Source organism: Asterias amurensis, chromosome 15 (assembly GCF_032118995.1).
Source record: "Asterias amurensis chromosome 15, ASM3211899v1".
NCBI lineage: Eukaryota > Metazoa > Echinodermata > Asteroidea > Forcipulatida > Asteriidae > Asterias > Asterias amurensis.
Genome location: NC_092662.1, coordinates 5,616,022 through 5,639,103, shown reverse-complemented (window position 1 = coordinate 5,639,103; position 23,082 = coordinate 5,616,022). Strand labels below are relative to the sequence as shown.

General features: G+C 40.1%; 2 protein-coding genes across 2 annotated transcripts in view; one reads left to right on the top strand and one right to left on the bottom strand.

Moving 5' to 3' along the window:
• Window positions 1-11: 11 nt before the first annotated feature.
• LOC139947923 (uncharacterized) lies at window positions 12-14,151 on the bottom strand. Its single transcript, XM_071945782.1, has 4 exons — window positions 13,963-14,151; window positions 8,187-8,327; window positions 957-7,804; window positions 12-351 (listed from the first exon to the last, which is right to left on the bottom strand). Exons 2-4 carry the CDS (start codon window positions 8,215-8,217, stop codon window positions 16-18), a joined length of 7,215 nt encoding a protein of 2,404 aa, XP_071801883.1. The 5' UTR covers window positions 8,218-8,327; window positions 13,963-14,151; the 3' UTR covers window positions 12-15.
• A 3,083-nt stretch (window positions 14,152-17,234) lies between these two features.
• The window catches only part of LOC139947912 (ATP-binding cassette sub-family C member 4-like), a 30,426-nt gene continuing 24,578 nt past the window's right edge, over window positions 17,235-23,082 (top strand). The window contains exons 1-9 of the mRNA XM_071945764.1: window positions 17,235-17,460; window positions 17,919-18,123; window positions 18,427-18,540; window positions 19,012-19,129; window positions 19,488-19,703; window positions 20,201-20,290; window positions 21,418-21,581; window positions 22,028-22,153; window positions 22,595-22,844. Coding sequence (XP_071801865.1) covers window positions 18,041-18,123; window positions 18,427-18,540; window positions 19,012-19,129; window positions 19,488-19,703; window positions 20,201-20,290; window positions 21,418-21,581; window positions 22,028-22,153; window positions 22,595-22,844 — 1,161 coding nt within the window. The 5' untranslated portion in view covers window positions 17,235-17,460; window positions 17,919-18,040. The remainder of the gene's footprint in view (window positions 17,461-17,918; window positions 18,124-18,426; window positions 18,541-19,011; window positions 19,130-19,487; window positions 19,704-20,200; window positions 20,291-21,417; window positions 21,582-22,027; window positions 22,154-22,594; window positions 22,845-23,082) is intronic.

The window sequence follows — 23,082 nt, the reverse complement described above, 5'->3', positions numbered from 1 at the left end:
TTAAAGAGTAAAATATTATCTGGTGGCCGCTCTTTCTAAAACGGCCTCTGCCGTTATCCCACTGAAAACCTCCATTTGCGTAATAGCCAACCCAAGTTCGTTCGAGGCCCAAGAAACCATCTCAATAGCCATCAATGAATCGACTCCGTAGTTAACCATTGGCTTCTTGAGGTTGATATCTTGAGGGTTCATACTGAGAATTTCTCCCATCTTCCTTCTTATCTGGCGCTCTTTATCCTCTGATGAGGTGGTCATCTTGGTTGTTTGTCGACTCATGGCTCTGTCGCCGATGGTCAGGTGTCGAAACTTCAAGGAGTTGGGGTAGCAGAATTTAAGATTCAAGTCCCAGTCCTACATGGTGACAAAAAAATCATTGCTGCATTTAGTCACAGCAAGAAGCAGATTCATAGGTTTTTTAAAAGGAATAATTGTGAATGCGCAACTTGGTGCCTCTGAAGACTATTCTTATGCACCAATCTGTACTGTTAAAAACACTTTTTGTTATTGAGCTGCTGACACTATTTTCACTGATTTTAACTAAGTGTAATGTATTAAAATGTTAGGGTGTTTCACCCACTTTATTTTATATATTTATTTCTATGGGAGGTGAAACCTTTATCTGTTTTCTTGAATTAATTTGTGATTATCAATTACTTTTTATACACTTTAACAATCTGTACACTTTTTAATGAAAAACTTTTTTTGTAAACCAAGCTTTTGACATTACTCAGGCTTTCACTGATTGATGTAACTGCATGAACTGTTTTGTGGTGACCTTACTGCTTTAACAAATTTAGTTTGTGACTCTCGGTTTATCTCGACAAATTAGTTTACACTTCTTGTGGTGCTTTTTAAGAGAAGAAAGATCATTTTGCCAAATTTAAAATGTAATATGAACACATTTTGAAGCTACTGTAAATCGAAGTTTATAAATGTCTTTGGAATGTTGAAATTACCATGTTTGTGAGGCAGATCACAGGTGGTAGCCACTTCCTCTGCATAAGATGTGTCAAGCATCGTAAAATCTCATCAATGTTGAGGTGAAATTGTCCTTTCATCTCTAGCGCCCTCAACGTTGCAGAGTTCCTCTCCAAATAACCGGCACCTGTCACAGATCCCATTTGTAGACTCAATGCAGGGAGACCCATAGCTCTTCGTTCTTCAGCAAGGGCATCCAGGTACCTGTTAGCCGCAACATACCCCGGCTGGGCAGAGTTGCTCCATAGTGCCGCTGACGAAGACATCATGAAGAAGACATCGATAGGTTCTTGAAGAGATCGAGTGTGCAGATGATGTGCCCCTCTCGCCTTTGCTCCCATGAATCGCTCCATCAAGTCAGGGTTGAGGCTTTGTAAGGATTCGTCAGCGATCACACCAGCTAGATGAAATATTCCGTAACAAGCTGGAGCCTGGAACTCACTTCTCAGATCATCGAACATCTTCTTCACTTTGACATCTTCTGATATATCAATGGCAAAGTTATACACCTTGGTGTTGTTCTTCCTCAGATGGGATACAGTGCGCTTAGCCGACGCCGACTCGCAACCACTGCGGGACACGAGGGCTATATGTCGAGCACCCTTATCACACAACCATCGGGCCAGCACAAGTCCTAAACCACCATGTCCTCCTGTGATAATATAGGTAGCACTTTCATTGAAGAGGACAGGGGACGGTTCAACTGCTGATGGCTTGAAGCCACTAGGAATCTCAAAGACAATTTTTCCAATTTGATTTCCTTTTGCTACTGTTGGAAACGCTACCTGGTAGTTTTCAATGGAGCAGACTGTGGTGATTGTTGGTCGTAGAATACCCTTTTCAAATAAGGAGACAACTTTTTGTAGTAAATCACGAGCCTTTTGGGGTTGTAGCTTCATTAATCGATCAATCTGGCAAGACAGGAGGGACTTGTTTTCCAGCCAAAGATTCATTTGAAGATGAGAATTTTCAAGAATGTCTCGCTTTCCAATCTCACAGAATCTTCCTCCTGGTGCAAGAAGTTCAATACCTTTCACCAACAGCTCACCGTGCAACGAGTTAAGCACAACATCTACTCCTCTCTTCTCAGTCCAGGCCATGACATCATCGTAAAATTTTCCCGAGCGGGAATCTGTAACCATCTCTACTCTCATTTCCTCTACAAGAAATCGTCGCTTCTCCTCAGTCCCAGCGCTGCAGATTATTTTACAGCCGATCATTCTAGCAACTTGGATCGCTGCCAATCCAACCCCACCACAAGCTGAATGAATCAAAACAGTTTCGCCACTTTGTAGGTTCGCCCTCTCGACGAGGCTGTAATACGCAGTGGAGAATGTAACACTAATTCCAGCGCAATCGGTCCAGCTGAGTTCTTTGGGCTTTGAAACAAGTAACTCTGCGTGAGCTGTAGTGTGAGACGCGAAGCAATGTTGTCCGAAACCAATCACTTCATCATCCACATGCAACGTCGTCACCCGTGCACCTGTTTTAACGACGACACCGCTACACTCTAAGCCTAAGTGTACCCCCTCATCGTCATCTTGTAGTCCATCCAGCATACCAAGAGCAAGCATAATGTCTTTAAAGTTGATGGATGCTGCTCGAACACTCACTACCACATCATTGTCATGAGGTACCACTTCAGGAGTACGGGTGAAAACGAGGTCATTAAGAGATGGCTTTTTGGTCGGATCACGGCTTGAAACTAGCTGCCAATAATCAGAGGGTTCGGCTCGAATTTCTTGAACACCAAGTCTCAACACTCTCGGTGCGCAAACTTTTCCAGATGTAATCAAGAGTTCTCTGTCTGGAGTCTCAGAAGATGTTGTCATTAATCCCAAGAGTGCATCTGTGGATTCTTCTGTAGTGTCTTCCAAGTGGATTGAGACGATTGGTGTCCTGCTCTTGTTGGTAACTGTGCTGATAACTCCTCCTGCTGCCGCAACTTCGACTCCACTCCCTCTTAAAATGATGAAAACTCTTGTATAAACCCCAACTTCTGTAGATAGGACATCTTGAAGGAATCGAACCAGCATGTTTGCATTTACATCACTCTTGTCCCACACGTACACGACTTTCTTATCTGCCGTCTTGGGTGTATCGTTGTCGGGTATCACTTCATGGAACTTGAAAGGAGTGTATGTCATTGCGTCAAGATTATTGAGAAGGTTTTCTTTAAGACCAGTTATTCCATTCTCTGAGATCAAAATCCATTTGGGTTTTGAGATTGGAGATAGGGTTTGGAGAATTTTATGTTTTTGTTCAACACTTTGTGTTTTGCGACCAACAATGATGCTGCACCAAAACTCCTTTGGAATTGAGACTGCTCTGACGTCTTGGAACCCCTGATTTCTCATCATGATTACCAAATCACTGTGTGAAAGCCAGCAGGTGTCTTGACTCGTATCTCCAACTTGAGTTCCCAGCATCACCTCTGTGACACAGTGCATGCTCGTTATCCCAACAATAAGAAGCCAACCATCTTGGCATAAGAGGTTTCTGAGTTTGCTTATCTTTCTCTCCAAGTCAACAACCTTTTGGAGGACATCTACACAGATGATGAAATCAGTAGAATCATGCACAAGTCCAAATGCTTCAGGATCTTTTTCAATGTCAAACTGTTTGAACTTGAGAAAAGGAAACATCTCAAGATTCAGACGAGGATGTGAAGAAACAGACAAGTCGCTCTCCAAACATGTGTATTCCAGCCGACCCTGCTGTCCCAGATCTTGAAGATGTCCAGCAACATCCTTTGTAAATACACCATTTCTACTTCCTATTTCCAGCACACGTACTACATGCTGACGTTTGGAGGCTTCCCAAATGGCGTTTACTATAGCCTCTGAGCCAGCCTTGCAGAACAACTGCATAATTTTAGATTCTGAGATGTAGTCTAAAAATCCATATTCACTCAATTTTGCAGATGACTGTCCTCGAAGCGTTTCTGGAAGGCTTTTTCCAAATTTTTCAACCAATCTTATTTCTGTTTTAAGATCAGGGTTTCCTGCCTTAAGATTTAGAGCCGTGGCGATGATATCTTCAGGAGGTATTGTAGGAATGCTCTCATCTTGAGCAATCTTTTCCAGACGGCCCAGATATCGTTGTCTTGATAGATCTCGTTCGTGCTGAGGGACGGTGTTAAGTGCATCCAAGACGTAAGAAGACAAGATTGTCTTAAGAACTGGAAAGGCAGAGCCGGCTCTCATAACTACATCTACATCTTCAAGGGTAGATTTCAGTAACTTTTCCTCGCTGAAGATTTCTGCAACAACCTGTGTACTTGGAAGACCTGAGTTGATACCTTGGTATTTTGTCGTATACAGCCACTGATCCGGGTGGCATTCTGTCCCCTTTATGCCTATGGCTGCACACTGGCATCCTTTTAGATCTACCAACACCTTACCGTCCCTCGTGGCGAGAACAATATCTCCTTTCAGCATCTGCCTCTCGTAGTCTGTGATTGTTGCATGAGCTACAAGATATTCTCCTAAAGGTAGAGATGCTACATGCATACGAATACACTCAATAGCAACGGGGGCGAACAGACTCAAATGGGATCTGGTGGCAGTGAGGAGCAGCTGGAAGCAGCCATCAAGATGGGTGATTTGAAGACGCTGTTTGTTAGATGGTGTGGGGCGAAGGAAACCAACAATCTCACCGTCTCCTAGAAAAGCCTCCTCAACCACTTGGAAGGTTGGTCCGTACTGAAGACCAACAGTCGATAGATCTTCATAAAAGACATCGGAGCAGATTTTGTTCCTGCATCTGGACAAAATGGCGTCAAGCGAGATCGGTTTGCATGTGGAGTTGACCATCGACTCGTCCAGCAATGCCGAGCTGTACACCATGTTCTCAGCAGTGATGTTGATCTTTGGACCGTCTTTATCACAAACAAGTTGGAGCTGGTTTGTGTTTGAAGTATTTCCCGTCACGCCTATCGACAAAAGAAGCATCTTCTTAAAGGTGATGAGTTTGATACATGGGTTTTTCGTCAACGGTATGCTTGTCTCGATTACGTACTCAATGTAACCAGCTCCTGGAAACACAATATTTCCTTCAAGAACATGATCTGCAAGGAAGGGGAAAACATCAACTGAAATTCTGCCTCCCTGGCTATGAAAAGTGCGATCGTCTCGTCCTAGCCTCTGGTTCCGTCTTGTGTTAGATTCGACCCAAAATGGTTGGTGTTGCCAAGGGTAAGTCGGCATGGAAACCCACTCGGCGCAATCCTTGGTAATATTTCGCCAGTTGACATCGAGGCCGACCGTGTAGAGAACACCAAGAGCACGAAGGACCGAGACTCGGGCATCTTGTTTTCTGATTCCACTCGGTATTGTGACGACGGAAGATTCTTTTTCCATCTTCTTTGCTATCTGCTTTATGGAAGAAAGCAGAGTTACAGATGCCCCACACTCAAGAAAAACATCCGGTTGCTCAGCCTGCATAATTTCCTCTACAGCTGTCTGGAAGTCAACTGGGTTTCTAATGTTGTCCCACCAGTACTCGGTGTCAAATTTACCCGTGTACAGTTGTCCAGTGACGGTAGAGTACAACTTGATATCCTGGTGACGAGATTCACTCTTGATAACTCCTGCCATAGCGGCTTTAAAGGGCTCCCTGATAGTGTCCATGTTTGGTGTATGGTACGCACTCTCCACTCGCAGCCGCTTTACAACACTTACTCCATTACTGGTAAAGTCTGATATATTCTCAATGCTTCCAGTCGACCCAGCGATGGTTATTGCCGTTGGTGAATTAACAGCAGCAACGTGGAGATTGTCCTGGCTTGAGCAAAGTTCCTTTGCGGCTAACAACGACAATCTGACGGCGACCATACTCCCGTTTCCTTTTAACTTGGTCTGCTCGTTGCTTCGGTGGTAAATAACTTGAACAGCTTCTTCAAGTGAGAGACCGCCACATGCGTACGCAGCAGCAACCTCCCCAAGGCTATGACCAACAACGACTGCAGGAGTAACGCCCCAGTGACACCATAAGTGATATAACGCAATCTGGAAAAACAAAATGGCGGGTTGGGATATCAGCGTGTCGTTGATGTCTACATTCGGTTCGTCATCGTTTGCGTACATATCAAGATCGACAAAGAGCAACGTCCTATGGAGAAGTGACCAACCACTGAGCTTCTGAAATATGACGTCACATGAATTAATGGTGCTTTTGAAAACGTCTTCTGTAGCGTACAACTTGCGACCCATGTCTTTCCACTGCTGACCCTGACCTGGAAACACCATACACACTTTCGGTTGTTTTGAACGAGCAGTTCCTGTCACAAGCATTTCATCGTCACAGTCTTCTTCTGAAAACTTAATCAGCTTTTCTGTGAACTCTTTCCCAGAGCTAGCAATGACAGCAAGTCTACAGTCATGATGTACACGACGAGAGGCAAGCCAAGAAACAACAACCTGTGCATCTTTGTCGCACTTAAACATCTTCCAGTCATCCACGACGGAAACAAGAGCCTTCGTTGTGTGAGCTGAAAGCGGGATTATGATATTTTCTCCCTGGTCATCTGAGCTAAACTTCCAGCTTGCGTTTAAGTCATTCAATGAGATAGAAGTAACTATTCTTGGGGATTCTTCAAAAATGGCGTGAGCAACTGCGCCTCCAAAACCGAAGCTATTCAAACCAAAGACGGCCTTTCTATCGGTGGTTAGGGGTTCGGGTTTTGTTTGGACTTCAAGTTTCCATTTCTTCATATCAATCGCTGGATTTGGATCGATGTAGTTGATATTCGCACAAAGTTCTCTTCTATGTAACATCAAAGCCACTTTGATACTCGCAGTAACCCCAGCTGCGTACTCGTTGTGACCAAAGTTCCCCTTAACCGAACCTATTTTGAGTGCTGACTGGCGAGAAGGAGCAAAGGCTTTCCCAATTGCTTCAGCTTCGATCGGATCCCCAACAGGTGTGCCAGTACCATGAGCCTCAACATATTGTACATCCGTCATGGATATGTCACAGCGAGAATATGCCTTTCTGATGACGTTTTCTTGAGCTTCACCTGAAGGCATTGTAAGACTTCTGAATGAACCATTAGCTGCGATAGCAGTACTTCTGATAACAGCGTAGACATGATCGCCATCTTTGAGCGCACTTGAGAGAGTCTTGAGGATGAGGGCACCACACCCTTCGCTTCTTACGTACCCCTTAGCAGAGCTTGAGAAAGGGCAGCATCTCCCATCCGATGACATCACACCTAATGCGCTGAATCCAATGCTCATCTCTGGCATGAGGATGTTGTTGCATCCAGCAACCACAGCGACTTTACACTCGTCTTGTGTGAGCCCACAACAAGCAAGATGCATAGCTGTGATGGATGATGCACAAGCCGTATCAACAGCACAACTCGGTCCCTTCAAATCAAAGACGTAGGATATCCTATTTGCTGCCACACTATGTGAACTGCCTGTCAGGGTATATGCATCAATCAGAGACCTCTCCGTTGACTGAAAGCGGTAATCTGACAACCCGATACCTACATAGACCCCAGTGTCTTCACCAATCTCAGCTGTAAGAATCCCAGCATCTTCAAAAGCTTCGTGTACCACCTCCAAGAGGTGGCGCTGTTGGGGGTCCATAGATGAAGCCTCCTTGGGTGATATCCTAAAGAAAGTATTATCAAACCCATCCACATCGTCAATAAATCCTCCCCTCTTAGATACGATCCTACCTTGTCTTGATTTATCCGGGTGGTAGAAGTGTTCATTGGACCATCTTTCCGGAGGGACATCGGTGATTGTGTCTTTGCCATCTCGAATGACCTGCCAGAAATCATCAGTTGATCTGACACCACCTGGCATGCGACAACCTAAAGAAAACGATCGAGGAATTGTCATTAATATTTCTGGTATATTTATATCAATACATTAGAACTAAAACAGGTGCCCATGGGTCAAAGTGGATTCAAAGTACAAGTTGAAAGATAAAATATTGCATTACAATTATTACGAACAGGAGGACAACTTTATCTGCTCAGAAACTATAGGTCACGATTATAGGAAATTTCATATCTGCAATGATGAACATGCATATAAATTTGAACAGATAAATCATCACAATGTTATTCGCAATGTTTTTTTTTTTTTTTTATTGGGGGGGGGGGGGGGCGATCACTGTTGTTGTATACAAAGGAATCTCATTTACCGGAAATGTTGTATCGTTTATCCTTCCGAAACGCGTTATTAACTTACCAATTCCCACGATTGCAATGGGCTTGTGCATGGCGACTTCCCAAAGTCGTGTCAAACTTGTCGATTATTCCTTGTGTCGTTTCAACAGTCTTGGAGTGTACCCGAATTGAATATCGCCTTCATTTATCAATCACAATGCTCCTTTAGAAATTAAAACAATACGACCAACATAGTGATAAGATGCCTTAAATTTCTTCCCTCTTCGGGATTAGTTTGTTGCCGTCAAGGCTGCAGTTTCTTTTGACAAATGCAAAAGTAGACAGAAATCCTTGGATATTTTATCATTATTCAATATTTCAACAAAGAAAACCAAGGCTTACTACCCAACAATTCATAACTTACGGAGCAAGTACAAAAAGCTCTGGAATGTGAGGTCAAATGTCTAAGTATGGGTTGGCCATGAGTATTGTTCACCCAAAACAGCCAACTCATTATTGCTTAATATCTTAGGTCTTCTGTCCACAGGGTTTTTGGCTAGAAAGGCTTACAAGGATTCGCTGTTTGGCAGTCCTAACTAATTGGCTTCATAACTAGAAGTAATAGTTTAAACTAAATCTATCAATCAATTGTATTGGTCCTATCATGCAGGTCAATTTCCTTGCATAATTTTAAATACACATCATAGTTACACACCCACAAAGCTGAAAATGAATTAGATCAATTTAACATCTTAGCTGAAAGTAATGAATGTTATAAATTGGGCCGATCATTGAAGAGATAGACAGTATAAAATGAAATGAAGTGAAAATTCTGTAAATGTTTGCTGTAGTTTTCAAACTGAAAATGTAATTATCATTGATTCAGCATACTGCTCAGAATTCCAACATCATGTTTCAAAGTTATTCTTCTGTGACATACAGTCTTGGTGCAACCCGAGCTGAGGTTAAACAAGTCCTTTCATACTGTGCATAAATAAACAAATTATGGTCATGTTGACCTGTTTTGTCGCTGAAACTAGGCTGTGGTAGTTTAGCCCAACTTAAGGTCTTTAACTTCCAGTCTTGGTGCAACCCGAGCTGAGGTTAAACAAGTCCTTTCATAATGTGCATAAATAATGGTCATGTTGACCTCTTTTGTCGCTGAAACTAGGCTGTGGTAGTTTAGCCCAACTTAAGGTCTTTAACATCCAGTCTTGGTGCAACCCGAGCTGAGGTTAAACAAGTCCTTTCATAATGTGCATAAATAATGGTCATGTTGACCTCTTTTGTCGCTGAAACTAGGCTGTGGTAGTTTAGCCCAACTAAAGGTATTTAACATTTTTACTTTCGTCGTGTCTGTGAACACCTTGGAAGTTTGGCTTAAACGGCGTTCGGGGCGTTCGTAGCCACAGGCGCAATGGTGCCATACCAACGTGTTAATGGCTCAAAACATTAGTCATGACGTCATTGACCGCCATTTTTGATGACTAATAATGGAAAAATGCACGCATGTACGCTCTGGTCAAGACTTTCAGCCAATGACAGCCTTTATTGTGTACACGTGTCATGGTATAATTGTGCACTTGATGCGTGTTCCACCAATCACAAATTGATCCGCACAGTTGTAATATTTTGTAAGACACAATCCCTTTAGCCACTTTTTAGTGTCTGTAAACATTTTCATCCAACCATGCGTTGATAGAATGAAAGGGTAGAAGTGAAAATACTCTTGGTTTTCTTGCTTTGTAACCACGGGTGCAGAGGATCCCTGCGGTGTGTCCCCATTGAAAATGTAAGAAGTGACAACTATACAATCCTGTCAAAAGTGTGAAATAATACTCAGGTATGCACGTAAACCACTTTGTTGAAAACCCTGTTCGTGAGTCAAGGCACATGGGACTCTGAATATTTATTTTGATAGAAAGTCTTGTTTATTTGTATATTAGTCGGTTGTGAGCGAAATTGTGTTTTTTGTCATGGTTGGTTGTGGCGTCCCGTAGTGTTCAATTCAAATGAAAAGGTTTACTGCGCAATAACGTGTGTCCAAAAGCACGATCCGCTCTCTATTGAAAACATAATTCTGAGTTCGACTTAAAAGCGCCAAGAATTCTGTTGTAGGAAAAACGTGCTCTAGCTTCCATTTTCTTTCGGGTTGGATACCCTGTGGCGAAAATGAAGTGAGACATGTCATACTACCTGACAATATGAACAGAATTCCCAAGTCGTCATATCCTGATTTAAACTGTTAATAAATCTAATCGGTTATTGGAGCACATTAAGAGGTGATCTCTTATAAGATTTGCATTAAACGCATGCCATTATATTTGGGTCCTTTTCATCTGACGTCATCACCGCAACTAGAACATATTGTGATCCTGTGCGTATTTCAGGCGGTTTTATGTTTTATTTTATATCATTATAGATCGCCAAACATTGTTGGTATATAATGAGTATAGAGGTATAGCAGGTGATTTGAGATTTTTATGAGTTTTTTTAATGAGATATCGCCTAAATATCACAAGAATGAACAGCTCTATGATGAGGGTAACACTACTCCCGACCCAAATCAACGTCAACAGGGGCACATTGCCACATACTCTTGGGTATGAAACAGGGTTACCCACTTCACAGTCCGTTTGGATAGACATGGGTATCATCCACTTAGGAGCATGGCTATTTGAGCAGAGCACGTATGAACGTTTTTGGGAGAAGCAATTACGGTTATAGTGCCTTGCTCAAGGGCAAAAGTGCCCGATGATCCACATTCTGCTCTGACAACCCTAACCGCTCGGCCAGGACACGTCACTGGCGTTTATCTTTAAATACAATTAAGTATTAACTTTTGACTCCCAAAAAGGCAGACCAATGGTCGAAAGTATCCCACATGTGATTTAAGTGCAAGTACGAGTCATTATACAAAACTAGTTGTTTGAACAACTTATAACCTCTGGGGTCGAGTTAAGTTTTTATCACATTTTGGTATCAAGAAAGATGCAGATCTCAAAAATTATTCAGCTGTTATTTTTCAAATTACTGATTTGTATATGTCATTACTGGTATGTTGCAATGTTTCACATTATATTTAGTAGTATCTTGCCTGCCAGAAAATACCCTGGAATGGTCAATGTCACTCTCAGTGGGTGCGTTCGTTTAGCTTCCCTGGGTCGACCCTGGTCTATAGCTTTGAGGTCATTCCAGCCAGGGGCTCACCCGGGTCAGCCCACAGTGCCCTGCTTGTGGAGTGGGTCACTTGGGGGTATACCCAGGGAAGCTAATCGAATGCTCCCTATATTGGTAAACTTCGACAGCTTGATGTTTGTGTCCTTTTCCCAAACCCTGGTGTAAAGGTCACGTTGGGGGGGGGGGGACTCGGATCAAGGGGTTGTCTAAAAATGGAAGTTTCAGAACATAGAGAAGTTACCGCCCGTGCAATGAGCAGTTTTATCTTCAAACTGATTGATTGGTAAATATATATATATATATATATATATATATATATATATATATATATAAAATAATAAACCACAAGGGAAACTGACTGGGTACATTTTTAAATGATTTATGATTGAACAAAGAAAAATTGACTAGAGCGGAATTGAACCAACGACCTCCGGCCCAACGTGCCGGCGCTCTACCAACTGAGCTATCTAGCCCTATGTTGGTGGTCTCCCAATTTTGTCAATATCTTTGTTCGGGGGGTGCCTGTCAGAAGCCATTAAACCGCAAACTGCCGTGTAGCCAGGGATCACACCCGGGTAACGATACAACCTGGGAAGCGGCAGACAGGGGATCACCTTAAGGGGATGCGACTTTTTATATCAGATATCAAATAATAAACCACAAGGGAAACTGACTGTATATTTTTATTTTTATTTTTTACTTATTTGTTTATTCAATCTTGTATTTATTTGTGTTTTGATTTACTGATTTACTGATTCTAAATTAATCCAACGGATTAAATTTATCAGTAATTGTAAGTCAGTATTTTGACTTAAATGTGAAAATTCAGTTAGTAAAAATACGGTACGAAAAGGGTCGTACTTCTTAGTTTGTTAACCCCGGTCACAAAAAAGGGGGTTACTGACAGCATTCTAATGGTCGGGGCTTGTTTCATCATGCGTGTTATTATAAGCCGATTGCTTCTTTGATAAATAGAAGAAAATTCTTGGGTTTGACACCTTGCACAAAACTGGTTCAGTAATACCACAGAAGTCAAAGAAACATATCAGGCGAGCGAAATTGCTAAGTTGAGCGCGAAGCAGGACACCAATTAAATGGTAAAGTCTACAATGATATTTTCTGACTGTTTCCCTGTAAATTCTTCTTGATAAAGTTATGGTATCGTACGCTTGGTGGATCCCGTTGAGTTAGAGCTTTAGATTAGTTTGGGTTCAGAAGAAAAGTAAACATGATGTAATATGAACTATGGAACTTAAGTTTCAACAACATTATGACCGCACAATTCTTGGTTGGAGAACTTTATATACAAACAATCATCGGTTCAAACATTCTACCTCAATGTTGAAGATTAAAATACTATACTAATGTTATGTTTTCATTGGGGTCTAATGCCTTTTGAAACGATGTGGGAAAACAACTTTCGGGACAGATTTGTTTATATGAAATAGTTTGTCTGGTTATTTTGTTTACCCAGGCCTACACCGTTGTGTGTTAGCACTGTATACTATAGTACTTTCCTGAGTCATGTGACAAATTTATACTCGGATGGGATTCGAACCTTGGAATTCTAGGGCAGTGTCTCACCAACTATTTTTTGACATCGGCTACCGCGCAATCTCGGTAGTAAGAATTGTTTTTATATACTCTTTATCCCCGAAGCAAACTTAACATCTATTATGATTCCTCTGGTGTTATTTTTAAGGCAAAATTACAAATGGTCGTTTAAGGCAGTGGACACTATTGGTAATTGTCAACGACTAGCCTTCACAGTTGGTGTATCTCAACATATGCAAAAAATAACAAACCTGTGGAAATTTTAGCTCAATCGGTCATCAAAGTTGCGTGATAGCAATGGAAGACAAAACACCCTTGTCACACGAAGTTGTGTGTGTTTTGATGGTTGATTTCGAATTTCGAGACCTCAAGTTCTAAATCTGAGGTCTCGAAATCAAATTCGTGGAAAATTACTTCTTTCTCGAAAACTATGGCACTTCAGAGGGAGCCGTTTCTCACAATATTTTATACCATCAACCTCTCCCCATTACTCGTCACCAAGTAAGGTTTTATGCTAATAATTGTTTTGAGTAATTACCAATAGTGTCCACTGCCTTTATGAAAGTAAGAAAGTCAAGTGTTGTATCTTCGACCTTCAGGATATAGTTCCTAAGACGCTATTTGTACGGACTACTTGTGTTTCAGCTTTGAGCTGCGTCATAAACTCTCTTCACGCGATGCATATACTCATAGTTGTGCGTTAAAACAATGTTTTTGTAAAGATAACCAGTATTACAATGTGTGACGTCAAACGGAGCTACCTATTTTGTATAATCATAGCCAATAGTAAAATAGTACTTCGGATTGGGATTGAATATTAGTTGTGATCTGCAGGCAAATGCATTATGAATGAAAAATAAGTAAAAGTTGCGACTCCCGTGAAAGCACGAGGCTTGAAAGACTCAAGGAAAACGCTAGTCTTGGTGCAAGACGTTTCCTTTTCACACACACCGCGGTGAGTGGACTATAAGTCAGGTGAGTCGTTGCGCGCGGTGTCGGTGAATTCGCCGCGGTGTGCGTGATAAAAGAAAACGAGAAACGTCTTGCACCAAGACTAGGAAAACGCCTGCAAAACAAAAGAGTCTAAAACTTGTAGAAAATGGAAAAATTCAAAAAGGCCTTACCAAGTGCCTACGTCTTGATCTGGGGGCTGCAGTACCTCTTTTGAAATGGTTCGTTGGTCGTAGCGGCTTAATGTACACCCTAAGGATGTAGGGTACATCGCTTGTCTGAATTTGTTCGATAGCTGTTTGGTTGTCCGTTACAATATATTGCAAACTGCTGACACTTTCGTTGTTCTTGCGCCAATACGTTTTTTCTCTCCCACAAATAAAATTTGGGACGTGCTCAATCAATCAAATTTGTTTGGTTGACTTAATGCACCAATGGACCGATCCGGCCAATCAAACTGTGCGCGTTCACCCATTTGACCAATCACAGCAATGATTGTGGTCGGACAAACTCGGTCATGCGTGCGCGTATATTTGGCACGCGGCGGAATCATGCAGAATGTCATTGGTAGTGTTCGTACACGTTTCTTGCTCACGTGTGCGGTGGGCGGAGCTTAGTAGAAAGCCGGAACGGTCCATAGTCGTTCTTTGGCATTTAGGCTCTTCTGAACGGGTGGGTTGCAGGACTTTATTGTGAAGTTCTTAGTATTTTGTTATAGGGATTGGTCAATAACTTATTTTATATATTTTTTATAAATAATTATAAGGAAGGTATGACCAGCAGAGAATAAGCAATACAGAAAAATAATGAAACACAATAGTAAGATAATGAGGCATCCTATACGTGTAATTCAGCTGGTGTCTTTTAAGATATTGGCTATTGACCCATATTATCAATCAATCTTTTGATTGAATCCTGGCCACAATCAGCCTCGATAGCTCAAGCACGTCTTCAATATGGGCATAATGGCTGCATCGGATCCAGGCGAATGGCATTGCCCAAAATGCTCATGGATCCAAAGGGTGCTGAAACCGCCTGTGGTTGAGCCATGGAGGTAGCTATTTCTACCACCACGGTTGAGCAAAGACCTGGGTGAAGTTTCATAAGAGCTGCTCAAGCAGAAACTATTGCTTACACTTATTTTGCTAAGCAACAGGATAAATGAGCAAGGGCAGGATGTAGTAACATATGCTACATGTCAAAGGATGTTACTATGTTTGATAACCCTTTTCTGGCATGGTATACGGCATTTTTGTTTTACTTTATTGGCTCATAACGATTGGAAACACCGGCTCTTTCAAAGCCAACACTCTCACTAAAGAGATCTCATGTACCCGCAAGTTTATTATTTATTTTAAGTTTCTACCTATTTATCCAATATCCACACAACGCAAAGCTTTAAACAGTACTTTTAAGGGAAAGTGTGTATGCTCCCACCTAACGTTCAAAAGCGTTCGACATTTACTTTGTTAATAATCCGCTCTCTCTGAAGTGCACTCTCTTCAAATGTTTAGACATGACGTGTCACTCAGTGTAAACTCCCGCCCCCTGTTTACAACGATTATATTTTCGTGGTCACAAATTTCTGCTTGATCAATCTCAGAGGTGTAACAAATTGCCTTGGGCAAGGTCTGCTTCCTCTTGTGACCTGTCCTACATTTTATTTTGCAGATTCCGTTTTTTTTTAATAATCGTGGCCTATATATAAATGCGAAGTTTGCATGGGCCCAGGTCCAGGAGTCACCTCGGCACAGTTCCACTGTTTGTTGCCAAAACGGACACGTGCCCTCCAATAAAAAAGCGTTTGATATAGAACGAGTAATGGTTTGAAAGATATTGTTTAAGTAGAATAGTGTAATGATTCACTCAAATATCCCTCGAGGTTTATGTGTTTTTCTTATTACTTGGTGAATCTATTACTAGGTTCGCCATTTGGTGGAACCAAATTTGACTCCGAAACACATTCACATGCGTTAGTCGTAAAATGACGTGAATGATCTGATAACTTTCATGGTGCTGGATATATGCAGAAATATTGCTAAACATTTTTGCCTGCTAAGGAACCCAGTTACATATGGAATAATGATATTTTATTTTGGCTGGTAACTTTATAATGATAAGCTGTATAACTTTGTGTTCTTATGGCGCCTCTGCAACCCTTTCGAATACTTCGGCTATGGATTCGACTCAGTTCAGTTTGACCCCGCGGTCGTTTTGACAATTGCACTTGTTTTTCCCTACGCGCTGAGGGCTTGAGACGCGAGGATGGAGTTTGAAGCCGAATCCAAAGCCGGAGCCGTGGTTTGGAAAAGGGTCTCCGAGTCCTTGTCACCCGCATTACAATAATACGACACTGCGCCCTCTGTTGTTCCTGATGGAGAAGTTCGCCCCCCCCCCACCCCACTGAATTGTTGGATCGGAGCATAGAGAAAGGATGAGTGCTTGAGTGAAAGCCCAGTTAGGGAAGACATATTTGTATATGTTTTAAACTCTGCTATCATCATATGTTGTTGAAAAGAATGCAAATTTAAATATTGTGAATAGTATATAGTGAACCGCTACTTGACTGTATGGGTAATTACTCAAAATAATTGTTTGCATAAAACTTTGTAACGTAGAGCAATTGGGGAGCTGTTGATAGTTTAAAACATTGTGAGAAACGGCTACCTCTGAACCTGGAGGAATAAATAAAATTCCTCCATGTTCTGAATTAATGCAGTTTTTAAGAAAGGGCCAATTACTGTTCACTCAAATATTGTTAAATACTCCAGGAGGCCTGTCCCTTGCATATTGAAGCGCACATTATGCAGCAAGGTTTTTTCTTCTTTCAATACTACCCCTGCAACTTCGATGACCAAAATACAATATTCACAGAATTATTACATTATGAATAATTTTGGAGGTTGACATGAACACTACGAAACTTCAATTTCATAAATATTCATGTTCCAATTGACACATCCCCATCAGTGTTCAAGAATGGTTTGGGTAGCCAGCCCCATGATTTTCACTGGAAACAATCATGACCGTGTGGTCGTAGAGAAAAGTATAACGACAATTTGCCAAATACTTGTAATTAAATAGGCCTAGGTCTATTTGCAAGCCGCGACCTTCGACCCTTACGAAATACAGTTAGTTAACAGGATATACGTCTGGGTGTTGTGTTATAAACCCTGTGATTGTTCAATCATGGAGGTAGGAAACCAACTGGAAAGAATAACATGTATTCAACCATTGACCTTGAATCCACTTTCGTTGTATCTTGCCCTATGATCTAGCTATATCCGGGTTTTACGAAGCACGTCGCACCGTACGACCAGCATCCGGGATCATCTTGGATTCCCGTCCCCCGAAAAGTGTAGGGTACACTTTGACCCAGTCTTATCAATTACGTAGTTGTGTAAATATAGCAACGTTCTCTACTGCACGCACCCCCGCACCCGGCCCACACAGTGTTTCGCAGAATGCAGACTACTGCCGTGCGTACTGTACAAACGGATGCGACTAACTTTTGTTGTACAAGAGTAAACAAGGGGAGATCCTGGAACGAATTTGCAAGTTAAAGCATCATTTCTGTTTGCGACTTTAGGGTAGCAACTCCCGAAAAACGACTGGCGGAACGGCAATTCAAAGACCGAAGAAGAGGCGAACTTTGTGTGTGCAACAGCATTGTAAGTTTGACAAATTAATATTTAGAACAATAAGTTTATCAAATTATCATCGTCGTAATGGTCTTATTTATAAATGTATATGAGTATCAAACAATACGACAACACTGGAAATGTTAGGGCATGCTGCATGGGGCATGCTCAGGGCCGGCTATGAAATGCAGGTGTGGAAATGAATGTTGTTTTTTAAAGGAGACAAATTTACATGACTTTTGTCAATAGTTGTGAATACTTACTTTTGCCTCTGTGGTTCTAAAATTCTATAAATGTAGACAAATCGTTCTTACTAAACATTGTTTCTTAATGTATGGGATTTGAGGGAATTGCCATATTGTTGGGGTTAATGACTAGAGGTACAGGTAGAGTTAAGTGCTTTTTAATTAACTAATATTTAATTGGTTGCAAGTTTTGTCATACAGGCTTTTATTGCTATTTCTTTTGATCTATATTTTCTTTAACAGGAAAGTATAAGTATTTGAAAGTAAGTTGTTACAAAGTGGAGGAAAAAAGGATTAAAGATTCAACTTCGACATTTGCTCAGCGAAGTTTACCACCAGGATTCTATTGAGCATTGGCAATCAAAATGGTTGCCATGGGTACAGGTGAAGCGCAGAAGAAGCCAAGCCCCTATCTCACAGCAAATCCTCTTTCCAAGCTGTTTTTCACGTAAGAATTTGTCATTTTTATGTTCTTTTTGTATGTTGAGGAATTCTTCAAAAGAGATTAGAAAATTAATATTTTCACCAGAAAATACCAATGAAATATTGTGCAATTTAGTATTTTGTTTTCCCCCCTGAAAATAAATTAAAACTTTAATTAAATTAAATTTGAAAAGTACTTCCTGTAGAATCAATGTGAAAATAAGTTATGCTCTAGAAGTAGTTAGTGAAAAAGTAATCAAATATTAACAATAAATGTGTGAATTTTGTTATTTATGTTGATATTTATGAAAATTCAATTTTTTTTCAGCTGGATTGGGGCTCTTTTTAGTCTTGCTAACAAAGAGAAGAAACTTTCCCCAAAAGATTTGGATGATGTAGTACCATCAGACGAATCCTGCCACTTGGGATACAAACTTGAAAGGTTGGCAATGTATAGTCTAACAAAACATAATCTCAAAAACCATTAGTAGAAGTTCCGACCAAATGCTATATTCTCTGCTATCTGCTGCCCCCAAACTCTGGAACTGTTTACCCTACAGCATCTGCCACTCTAACTCACTAGCAGTCTTCAAGAAATCTATAAAAACCCACTTGTTCAATTGTTTGCTTGCTTGTTTATTTATCTTTGCTTTTTGTTAATTGTGTGTAGGCCTACAGCGCTGTGGTACTTTCCTTTGTTGGTTAGAGCGCTATATAAATACCTTGTATTGTTATTGTTATGATATTGTTTTGTATCAAGTTTACTTTAAGGTTCTTTCATTTTTCTCCTGAATATTGTGATAGTTATAGTTATTTTCTTAAAAAAAAAACAGACCATACTTTTGATTGTTGTATTGTTTCTTGAATAGTTTTCAAATTGTTTATTTAAAATTTTGTTTGATATTACCATCAGAGAGTGGAGTAAAGAATTAGAGAAAGTCAAATTGGGAAAGAAGGCTAGTCTCACTGCAGCTTTGACGAGAGTATTTGGGCCAACTTACGCACTCTTTGGCATTTGTGCTTTTACGGAGGTAAGAAAACCTAGTCCAACATTGTTGCATTCTTCTTAATGTAGAATCAAATATATTCTCTAACCGCAGAGGAAGCTTCGGTCACCTGACCTTAGTTGTTAATTTGCGAGCAAAAAGAAAGTTTGGCTGCTATCACTGACTCAACATACATGGAGGAACTTTCGAGATCATTATAATGAAGTCATTGTTTTTTAAAGTTTTTTTTAAAGTGTTTGAATAATTCGTAAGAGATATATTGACTTTAACTTGTAAGAACTAAATGTTATCACTTTTCCTTTCAAAAACAGTGTAATTTATATAAGTCTTAATTTTAATTTATACAAGTGATAAATAAACGTGCAATTTCTTGAATCCATAGGAAGCTCTACGCATCATTCAACCCTTCATCTTGGGCCGTCTCATAGACTACTTCTCACCCACACTCAATGTTCCGACATGGCAGGCCTACACATATGCAGGCGTAATTACATTGTCTTCTATCCTTCTTGCTTTTGTGCATAGCCCTTACTTCTTCCAGATTCAGTGCATAGGCATGAGGGTTCGTGTATCCTTGTGTACGCTAGTTTACCGCAAAGTAAGAACAATTCATTTTTTGATATTCATTTCCGACAAATTTAATTCATTTCTGTTTCTTATTTCAAAATTAAAAGTTCCAAAGGAGATTCTTTTGTTTTATATTGGTTCAAAGTCATTTGAGAATGTTTCAATTTGGTCAAGTTGATAAAACAAAACAATGTAACCATTGCCCAATTTCGTTGAGTTGCTCAAGCAGAAAATGTTACTTAATAGTTTTAAGAGCAGGATACCTGTTATAGTCGGTGCATAGGTAATTGTATTTTAGCTGGTAACCATATTTTGGTAACCATACTTTTATTGTGCTTGTGGGTCCGTGTGTTCTTTTTAGTACCTCCCTAGTCTTATTTTTTACTCTTTATATGCAAGTAATGTCAGACAAGAAACGGAGGTGTTTCTTACTTCCTCCCTTCATTGACTTGATACCCCTTAAGCTGCTCCCAAAGGGTCTCAAGACTCATGCCCTTGACCATGACATATTGTTTTTAACTCCTGTAGATGTTGTGTCTTGATAACATCTCGATGCGTAAGTCTTCAAGCGGGAAAGTGAATAACCTCATGACGAATGATGTCAGCAGATTTGAGCAGGTTGGTTTCGCAAGGTGTTTTTGCTTTAAAGTCATCAAAAAAATTCATCAGCTCAGTTCCATTTAGGGATTAGGTGGTAGGCGGTTTTCAAAATTAAACAAACATTTTATAGGTTGTGTATTAAAACCTACAAAATTTTTCAGTAGCCTGACGTTTTCGAGCCTAGCAGAGTCTTTCTCAAAGGCTAACACAACACACATAAATAAGGTAATAAAATGGCAAGAGATGAAAATGGAGAGAGGTAGAAAACACACAGAAAAGGCAGGGCTGTTTTTTCCCCAAGAGGTGAAACAAAACTTTAAACAAACTGTGAAAAAAAGAGAACATGAACTTCTGAGAACAAACTAACTCCCTCTCGTAGCAGTGCCTCTTGATTTTAAGAGTACCCTAAGCCAAGTTTGCTTCAAGATGTCAACTCGTGGAGTTCCCAAAACCACTTATAATTCAAACAGGCTCATTTTATCCTATAAAAGGTCAAATCTACTTGAAACACACTCCCCCGCATACCTTATCTACTTATAAATTGTGCCTCCGCTTCGAAAGTATTTATGGCAAGAAATTAGCTGCCAAAGTCTTGAGGTAGTAGCCCACCTCTTAAACTACTTAAAGCCATTATCAGTTTCGGCACAGAAAAAAAAGAAAAAAAAGAAAAAGTTAACAGATTTACAAACAACTTACAGGGTTTACAGAAGGTAATGATGAAAGACTTCTCTTGAAATATTATACCATGAAATGGTTTACTTTTCTAGAAAACAAAAAACAATTATAAATTCTCGTTGTCGAGAATTACGGATTTATTTTAAACACATGTCATGACATGGCGAAATGTGCGGAAACAAGGGTGGGTTTTCCCGTTATTTTCTCCCAACTCCGATGACCGATTGAGCCTAAATTTTCACAGGTTTGTTATTTTTTATAATTATATCAGTTGTGATACACGAAGTGTGGGCCTTTTGACAATACTGTTTCCCGAAAGTGTCCAATGGCTTTATGCCTGCTGTATTTGGTTACAAGACAAAAATGATCTTCTTAACTCCACTAATCTCCAAATTATTCTGACCAAGTTCAGGCTACTAAGTTTAGAAAAAATAGAGTCCTTGCTTATTTTATTTCCTCCTTGCTTACAGGTCTTTATCTTTTTACATTATCTGTGGTTGGGTCCACTACAAGCGTCAGCAGTTTTTGTGCTTCTATGGTTTGAGATTGGTTGGGCTTGCGTCCCTGGATACATTGTTCTGTTCCTCCTTATGCCACTCCAAGCCGTCTTGAGCAAGCTCTTTGGTAGTCTCAGGTAAAACAGTTTTGTTAGTTTTTGTCTTTTCTACAAAAAAAATCCAATCTTTGGGTATGAAAAATATTATCCATTTTTAAGTAAAAACATTTTGCAATGCTAAAGACAAAAATGTTTATCCATGCGTTTGTAACTATTTTGAGGTTTCATAGACTAAGACAGGAAGTGTTTTCTTTCTTCGTTTAACTTCCTGTCAAACCTTGGCAGACAAAGTAACAGGAATTCATTTCCTGTGTTTCATGTCAATGTTATCTTCAGCTTGTTTGAATTGATTTGTTTGATTGACTTAACCTCTTCCTGAGCAAAAGTAATCTTGATAACAGACAAAATGTCTTTTGAAACCCTGCAATAAATGGCTGCTGTTTGTTTGTAATGTTTGTGGAAAACCTGTTTGTTATGATGGCAGATACTTAACAATATTTGGGTGTTTCTTGTTCTTACTGTAGGAGAAAGACTGCATCCTTTACAGATAAACGAGTCGGTACTATGACTGAGATCATCAATGCTATGAGAGTCATTAAGATGTACGCATGGGAATACCCCTTTGGAAATGTCATCCAGAAAATAAGAAAGTAAGTTCATCTCATTTTTGAAAACCTTTTAGAAGTTGATATTATAATTTATTCCAAACATTTTCAATGTGCCAATTACTCTGATGGAGTTTTTAATTGAGAAAATTTTGCATCTTGATGGCCCTAAAAGCTGAGAATATCTAAATAAATTATTATTTGGCTATGGCTACTTCAACGGCTAGCCATAAGCCAAATCAATAGCCACAGTCTTGACCATATTAAAAAATATCCAAACCCTGTTATTGTAAATTTTTCTTTGTTTCCCCAAAAATGTGTAAAACAAAATTAAGCCAAATCAACAGCTTTAGTCAAAGCCTTGGCCATCGTAAGAACTATCCATTGCCAGTTGTAAATTTTTCTCTATTCCCCTAAGTTTGGTACAACATTAAGAAAAACATTTCGAACTAATGACAGTTTTTGTTCTCTTTGATTCCACTAAAGGTCTGAGGTGCGCAAAATAATTCAAGCTTCGTACCCCCTCGGAGTTAACCTAATGCTGTCCGTCTATGGAAATCGCCTGATCGACGTCTGTATGATCGTCACCTACGCATTCATCGCAACTGAGATCCGAGTCTCAACAATATTTGTAGTGGTGACTTACTGTCTGACCCTCAGGTCCTCCTTCATGAGGTTCTTTCCACGAGGAATTCAACTACGCTCAGAGTGTCTTGTGTCAATCAAAAGAATACAGGTAAATAACAAAAATTCATAGCAAATTAAAGATTAAAAAATTTGTGTCGTATATTTTGTATTCTTTGAAAACATTTTTTTATTTTTTTATTTATTTTATTTATTACTTTATTTTTTTTGAGGGGTTTGAAGAACATAAATCTAACTCTTAAAGCACGATACCTATTCTCAATATGGTATATTGCAATAGTGTTTAAAATATATTGTTGAATTTTGCAGCCTGCTTGACACTTTTTTAC

Excerpts from the sequence above, each read along its gene's own strand:
- LOC139947923 (XM_071945782.1), bottom strand. The coding sequence starts at position 8,217 with ATGCACAAGCCCATTGCAATCGTGGGAATTG. Across the intron at positions 7,805-8,186 it reads CATTGCAATCGTGGGAATTG|GTTGTCGCATGCCAGGTGGT; the intron begins GTAAGTTAATAA and ends CGTTTTCTTTAG. Across the intron at positions 352-956 it reads TGATCTGCCTCACAAACATG|GACTGGGACTTGAATCTTAA; the intron begins GTAATTTCAACA and ends GTCACCATGTAG.